We start from the raw sequence: 7,854 nt of genomic DNA, 5'->3' as shown, positions 1-7,854 counted from the left end.
ACTGGAGACTGTGGAAAAACTCAGCGCTGACCTTGAGGTAATGCGTTAGAGTTGGTCCAGATAAGCCTGTTGTATAGTTGTGAAAAACTTATAATGCTTGAATTACTGTACTGTGTGTGTGCTGTGTGTGCATGGCACACAACAATACTGATCGGTTGGTCAGTAAAAATGCATGCATGCCGAATTCCAATTCAAGATGAACTCCAGGCTTTACGAGACACGGGAATAGACTGATCCAACGCTTGGCTTGTACTCGTCGGCCATGTTTTCATTAGCACTGGACCGGCGTCATCAACAGCTGTATGCACAAACAGGCAGGCCAGCCCACCAAGTCGAGAGTCGGGCAACTGTCCCATTAGCTGCTCAGCAATTTAATTATCGTAGACAGCGGTAACTGGAGAAAACGGTTGTGTCTGACACTGCCATGACAACAAAGTGCTAGATCAGGAGGAACTATCCGTTTAGACGCTGTTCACGATACTGGAACTCTAACGGAGAATAGACTTTGCACTAGACTCCAGCGGAGCATTGTAACCTATCAATCGCTCAGCTTGTGCTTGAAATAAAAATCTGCCACTTTGTACATGTACTGTGATGTTTTGGGTTAGGCGGAGATGGCACGCATACAGCAAGCCCGTGACCAGCATAGCCTTGGGTTTGTTCCGACAACTGTCGACGCAGCTGCAAGTGCACCACAACAGCGCACAGAGAACGACCGCAGTGAACCAGTCGCCGACGTTGGTGCATCTGCACTCCACGATTCTACTAATCAGCATCAGCAGCAGCACGATGGTGTAAGATTGTCTAGTGTGTCAGCCGCAGACCCTGGGACTGTACGAGCGGCTGAGCGCGCTGCTGGTGGCAACGACGGTAACGATGATCATGATGATACGCTGACGTTGACGGATGCGTCAGCGGATCTCTCCACCGATGTGTCCCTGACACCTCCAGTGCGTGTGCATAGCTCAGGTGACGGTGCAGTGTCGATGTCCGCATTGCAGGACACTGTGCCCCAGCATTCTGTCAGTGACCGGGATGCTGTATCTCGGCTCACTGTTACGTCACAGCAGCTCTTGCTGCATCTGACGACCGGCACGGTAGCATCACCCGGGCCCGATGTTGCTGTGATTACATCTGCCGCGGCCATCGCACCCATGCCAGTCAGCGTTACATCAGCTCCAACTGCCATTCTGCCTCCGCATGGCATGCCAGAATCCTCAACAGCATTCTACCCGGACATGCCTGTAGCATCATATCAGCAGACACTGTCAGCTCTGAGTGCTGCTGGTGCTGGTGGTGTACCCGAGTACCAAGCTGCTGTCACTGACAGTGCTCTTCCGTTTGCTCCGTCCGCGAGAATGCCATGGCAAGAGCACGGTGGAGGCAGTCACGATAGCATCATCAACACTCACTTGCGTCGACAACGCCAGCAGCACCAGCGTCAACAATCTCGTCACAAACGCAAGGCGGGATCTGGTAAGCTGGCCGAGTACGGGTACACTACTTCTTTGGATGTGCAGGACGCTTGTTGCTGTATGCACTAGATGTAGTTGTAGTATGTAGTAGTGCTATCAGGCAGCTTGCTTGTTCTATGCGAGTTCCTGTGGATTGTATGCTCCAGTTTTCAGGCTAACACCCTTTGCAGCTTCACATGAGATCATATCAACTGCTTTTGAATTTGTCTCTGCTCTCTTCTCTTCAATGTGCTGCTATCTCTGATTTCATTGTACTGTAGAGAAACACAGGGCGCGACCTGTTACTCAAGAACTGGTGCAAACCACCACGCAGGGTGAACTTCCTCAGCATGATGCTCCCCTTTCCGACCGTCCAAGCTATCAGTCTGTTCCTGCAGCCATGGCTAAAGAAGATGTTGATGCTGCAGCAGTGGCAGAGGTTATGATGTCGACACCAGTGCTATCTGACAGCACAATGACCAGTGATCTAGGTGGTGATTCGCTCACTGGCTCCGGTACCCTACCAAGTGGTGTGCAGCGCACTGGAGATGATACTGGTGTAAGGCACCGAGGTATCCCGACTGCTGCTGCTGCTGCTGCTGCTGAAATTGGTGATAAGAACCTTCCTCCACCGGGACCAGATGCTACAGAGCTTCATGATGGCAGATTGTCACCGGCAAGTCTTCAGCAGCGGTTCCAAGCCGAGATGTTGATGTTGAATGATGTGGAAGAAGGTATGCGGCAACTGAGCGAGGCCGAGAGAAACCAGGCAGTGGCCCTTGCACAACACGAGACCGTTTCCCTTGCACAAATCATCAAGGTACGCACACCATCATAGGCATTTATCTTGTGAAATTAGACAGTCGTCTTCTTCTTCTCTTATGGACTATTTTAGCTAAAATTTACAGCATTGTCTGATTGTACGTAGCCAGCAGATGTGTTCTCTGTCTACATGTGTCCCACGATGGTATATCTCATTTAGGTTTATGGGAATGACGTGAGGGAAAGCTAGAGAACCATACCTGTTGGTTGACGATTTTGTTTCAGCTCCTAATGCCAACACAGATAGGCAATGATAATAAGTCGACAAGAATAGCAAGTGTGGAATTGTTCATGGTTTCACCCACTACTGTCGCTACTTGCATTGCACTGTGCTGCAGGCTCGGCAGCTGGAGAATCAGCAGCAGCTGGATTCTTTATCAGCCAACGCTCAGCGGGAGAAGGCTGAAGCTGAGGAGCAGCTGAGAAAGGTTGGTAATGTCAGTAGTCCTGCCGTTGATGTACAGGTGTATTCTCATGTAACACATCATGCAGATCAAGGTCCATGATGTGCATGTACAGTGTGTGTAAAAAGCGTGAGGAGCAAAAAAAAGAAACTCACATCACAATGTATCGATTGTACAAGCAGTACCCAAGTGTGTGTAAGGTATGAGAAGAAGGAGAGTAGAAGTCTACGTTAGTACGTACTGGCAGTGCATGTAGCATGAATCATGAAATGGGATGCTTCCCTCCTTTGTCCTGCTATGAATACAGGCGCAGCTGGAGTCGCAAGCTGCTGCCTCTCGTGCTACCCATCAGCAGGCACAAGTAAGTTCTCTGGCTGTATCAGGTGTAGTTCAGCAAGAGTGAGAGGATCGTGTACCTGTGTTGTGGTTTGCCTATATCCAATTGTACTGTGCCTACTCTGTCGCACACAAGCTTTTATTCTTTGTTTCGACGTAGCATGACTTGCTAATTACCTGCTTACTCCAGCTTTTTGACTCGTTACTTGTAATGTAGAAACAGGTCAGCGGTGCGTACTCGTGTGTACGGTTTGGGGCAAGAGTATGGTCGTCTTAGCTGGGTGCAGCCAGTTCCTGTAAAAGTGATATCAGTGGTCGGCCGGCCACCTTGTAGAGTTTATCCCTTTCAAATTCTCCGCACCAACATTGTTTTTGCCAATCATCTCATGACCGCCTTGAGTTTTATCCCCGTCGATCTCTTAGCACCAACATTGTTTTTGTCGTCCTATGCTGTCCTATGTTGTCCTATGGTGTAGCAACAAGACGCGGCAGCGGTTGCGGCGGGTATGACTGCTCTAGAGTCTGTTGCAGCACATGTCGAGAAAGCAGCCGAAGTGCAGCAGCATACTATGGAGCAAGTCATTCAGGTACCTACTATCCTGTAGACGTGGAAACATGCATGTAGAGTGCTGCTTGATGATGTCGGATCGCGTGAGTCAAGTCCGCGCCTTGACCTATTTCGCAGACCAGTGTTCACAAGTCTAGGGCTGTGGAACGCCCGGCGTGTACTTGGGTGACTCGATCGGATTTGATTGAGCAATACTGTACAATCATGTAACTGTTAGTTGTTGTTACACCGCCTTTGTCTTTAGTTTGCATGTGTGTGTGTGTGTGTGTCATGACTAGTGCTATCCTAGTACTGTTGTATCATTGCATGCGCTAGCATCTCCATTGACTTTGTCATGCCTTGCGCCAGCGTACTCATTGTGGCCGGCTTTCCCTGGCATGACAGCTTGAAAGGATGTAGATGACTCTTTAGCGGCCTCTGCCATTGCTTTCTTGGTCTCCCGGTCCTCCTTCGCCTCTTCGAGAAGAAGCCGATCCTTTTTTAACACGGGCAACTGCTCAATCTAAACTCAAGAAACACGACTAAACCATCAAAAACGATAATAAAGCATTCGCGGCAAGAGGCAATTTTAGTGATAGTGGCTATAAGATAGGTCAACGTTTGGAAACTTGTGCGACTCCAGGCAACTAAACGCTAAGGCGACAGTATAGCCGAAATAAACAAGCAGGAAAGCATTTGTGAACACATCAAAAGAACATTACAGTCTTAATCCATCATTTTTTATATCTATGTTTCGCGTCAGCTCAACTTCCAGAATCATATGCGAGAGGTGGAAAGAAATAAAAAAATGCAAAATAATAAAAAAGGCTCATCAGAGGTGTATAGAATTAGCTAGAACTGTACATAGCACAATAGCTCGTGCATGGTGTGCAGGGAGTCATCAAATACCGTATTTGACGACTCCCTGATGGTGTACATTCGAAAGAAAAATCCTACATCCAAGCACAACATCTGGGTTATCAGCATGAGTAAATATTCACTTTGGACAGCGGCGGCAACCGTTGGTGCCCATGCTTCGCTGGATTATTGTACTCAGACTCCAGCAGCGGTGCAAAGAGGTCCGGAACGACGCATCCTCTCAGCTTGAGGCAATCGATACGGTCTGGTGTAAGCTCATAGAATACTGCTCGCAGATGCCGAAAAAACGATTTACCAACGCTGGCCTCGAGGCCATTTCTGAATCCCAGCTTCGCCGTATGCAGCCAGTCCACACTGATGATTCGCACAATCGTACACTCACTGTGCATGTTCGATTTTTTTGTTTTTTTCCGAAAAAAGGCAAAACGTATGCGTGCGGACGACGCGAAACATAGACATAAAAAATGATGGCCAATGACTAGTACAGGTGTAGTGAACAAACTTATCACTGACGGCTAGAGTCGCTTGCATGATTGCGAAACTGCTGGTGTGGGCCACCCAGGTGTGGCGGATTCCATTGTGCCATGCGTGGAGCTGGACACTGAGACGCTGACGATTACGATAACGGGGACTGATGGTGATTATTGCCATACATCGGATAATTGGGCATCGGAGCTGGCTGCAGCTGTTGCATCATTGCATGCCCTAGCATCTCCATTGACTTTGTCATGCCTTGCGCCAGCGTACTCATTATGGCCTGCTTTCCCTGTCATGACAGCTTGAAAGGATGCAGATGACTCTATAATGGCCTCTGCCATTGCTTTCTTGGTCTCCCGGTCCTCCTTTGCCTCTTCGAGAAGAAGTTGATCCCTTTGTGACGGCGAACAACTTCTCTAGGTGGTTCCGTTTGTTATCCACCAGGCGACGTACATGTATTTGGTTTGATGTGCCTGATGAAGCAGCGGTTAGCGGTGTTGCACATGGACGATCCTTGCTGCCAACTTCACTCTCTGACTCGCATTCATCGCGCTTTAAGTGTCGCCTGTGCACAGGACAAGGAACATGGCGTTGGGCATCTCTTGAGCTGTCAGCTTAGGCGGATTGGACGCCACGTGTACAATATTGTGATTGTGCTTGGTGTACTTGTTTGGTTTCTCATGCTGCCAGGCTCATCAAGACAGCACGGCTACTATACTGCGCAATCATCAGCAAGACCTGGAGCGCTTTCAGGCCGAGTCGGCAACGTCAGTGGCAGCAGCTGCCGCCGCGGCTGCACTTTCAGCGCTCATGTCCCAGGTAGGTAGCTAGTCAGATGCTGGCCCAGGTAGGTAGCTAGTCAGATGCTGGCTTGTATCGTAGCTACTAGTTATGGACTGTTTTTGGAAAGTAGCGTTTCAATTTCTTTGCCTCTCTTGTTTGCTTCTGACTCTACCTGGTCTAGTGAGAAGGCATTCTACTGCCTGTAATTCTGGTGAAGTAAAATAAAGTAACAACAACAACAACCTTGTTGATGAAACTTGATGAGGCAAAAGGACTGGTGCTACGTTTCTTATCTGTTCTTTGATTTTGTGGTGCATGCTTATTTGACAGCATCCAATGCCGCGAACGGAAGCTGCTGACATTGCCAGTATCGGAATTCAGACTAGCGTGATGGCGGGTAGCGCGTCGACGTCATCACTGTCGTCCCCCTCGACTAGCCACGACCGCCTGTCGCCGTCCAGCCTCACTGAAGACATCTCAGATAGGTATGGCCTGGCTCACGCGTTGCAGTTGAGCCGTTAGCCTGTGGTGTTTGTCAGCGTGCAGTCTTGTTTGTGACGTGTAGCGTGTCCTGCTCCTCGTGTTTATCTTGTGTGTGTTGCTACTCCATTGCCCATGTGAAATACATAGCCAGGTCTATTTCTTCTCTGCGAAAAGGATGTTTGGTGGCGTGTTGTCCCAAACTAGTTCTAAACTAAGCCTGTGTATATCCGACTACATCGGCGTATTTTCTCTGGACCTATGTTTGTGTACACTCAGGTCGCTATCCGAGTCACAGCCTCTGCGCTCGTCTCGGTCCAGCAGTCGCCGTTCCGAGCGCCTTAGTTCGAGTGCAGTGTCATCGCGACTTGCTGGCAGCTCCTCAGTGGCAACAGGCGATAGTCATGATACTCTTACATCAATAGCCGCAGGCTTGAGTGCAAGTGCCAGCAGTACTCTGCAAGCGTCCACGCCAATTCAGCAGAAAACATCCGGTAAGACAAGAAGGATACAGTCAGACCTCGCATAACCGCACACATCCGTTTTCCAGAAAAATATCCGGATAGGCGAGGGAACCGGATAATCGAACACACATACTGTATATGTGCATGGCATATGCTGTAAATCGGTAACCAGCAATTTTCTACCGGATGGCGAGGGATCCGGATAAACGAGGACCGGATAAGCAAGGTCTGACTGTACTGTACTGGGTTGGGAGCAGTTGCACCCGCAAAATAATGAGTGCCAAAGAAATGCCATCAGCACTAGAACTGGCTACCTCTCCGGGTATTGTCAAAAACCGGTTTGACTTCTGAACGATTCTCACTGTCTAGACTATGGATGCACCATGTTTGCAACTAGTTTAGCAATGTGCATGCCGTTGATTCTGCTGTTGAAACATTCAGACTCTGTTCATCATGCTTCCGTATTTCATTGTCTGCTTCTTCTTGCTGGTACTTCTTCAGATTACATTGCTGAGTTTGACAGCCTAAGTCAGCCTCTGTCATCGGTTGTCGCAGGCTCTCAGGTTAGATGTTTGTGGCTTTGCACACCGCTAACAGCGTAGTGTGTGGATCTAGATTACATACACATGTAGTTCAATTTCATTTTGTCTAATTATCTACTGCCCTGTGAGAGTCGTATCTGTGTGTTGACTTCAGGATTCGCTAACCTTCTTCCACACTCTAGTAGGAAGTAGCTTGCATTGCATTGGTGTTTGTGTGCGTCATTGCTTGAATAAGACTGTTCACGGCTCTCCGCATGATTGATGTTTGTGTGCATCACTGCTTGAATAAGACTGTTCACGGCTCTCCGCATGCAATTCAACTAGCTGGTACTTGCTGATAGAACTTTTTTTGGTGTTTGAATATTTGCTGGTTACCAGGTGGGGTCTGGAGTTTCTTCGCAGCCAACTGTGACTGAGAGTACTCCTCTTTCTGATGACGTTAGTGGGAGCTTTTCATCTGGTGAAGTTTCTGTAGCATCATCCATGGCTTCAATTGACCTGATGGTGAGTAATACACTATTAGTGGTAAGTTGTACTGATAACTATTAGTGGTAAGTTGTACTGATAACTGCCCGAGCTGAGTGTTGTCACTCTTGTGCCGCCGTGCAAATTTGCTTGTACATGTACTTGACATTGTTTAGCTCTGCAGCATGTTTCTTTCAGGAG

At 48.5% G+C, this 7,854-nt stretch overlaps 1 protein-coding gene across 3 annotated transcripts in view; it reads left to right on the top strand.

Annotated features, from left to right (window-relative positions):
* LOC135804414 (serine-rich adhesin for platelets-like) overlaps positions 1 to 7,854 on the top strand; it is a 38,862-nt gene that overhangs the window by 17,579 nt on the left and 13,429 nt on the right. For all 3 annotated transcript variants that reach the window (XM_065318283.1, XM_065318282.1, XM_065318280.1), the window contains exons 12-22: positions 1 to 37; positions 609 to 1,476; positions 1,736 to 2,274; positions 2,615 to 2,704; positions 2,988 to 3,041; positions 3,493 to 3,603; positions 5,610 to 5,738; positions 6,033 to 6,187; positions 6,462 to 6,676; positions 7,148 to 7,209; positions 7,567 to 7,692. The exon at positions 1 to 37 is cut by the window's left edge and continues 139 nt beyond it. In XM_065318283.1, the coding sequence (XP_065174355.1) occupies positions 1 to 37; positions 609 to 1,476; positions 1,736 to 2,274; positions 2,615 to 2,704; positions 2,988 to 3,041; positions 3,493 to 3,603; positions 5,610 to 5,738; positions 6,033 to 6,187; positions 6,462 to 6,676; positions 7,148 to 7,209; positions 7,567 to 7,692 (2,386 nt within the window). The remainder of the gene's footprint in view (positions 38 to 608; positions 1,477 to 1,735; positions 2,275 to 2,614; positions 2,705 to 2,987; positions 3,042 to 3,492; positions 3,604 to 5,609; positions 5,739 to 6,032; positions 6,188 to 6,461; positions 6,677 to 7,147; positions 7,210 to 7,566; positions 7,693 to 7,854) is intronic.

The sequence above is a fragment of the Sycon ciliatum genome, chromosome 1 (genome assembly GCF_964019385.1).
Source record: "Sycon ciliatum chromosome 1, ocSycCili1.1, whole genome shotgun sequence".
NCBI classification, from domain to species: domain Eukaryota; kingdom Metazoa; phylum Porifera; class Calcarea; order Leucosolenida; family Sycettidae; genus Sycon; species Sycon ciliatum.
The sequence above is the reverse complement of the archived record's forward strand: the minus strand, read 5'-3'. Positions and strand labels throughout refer to the sequence as shown.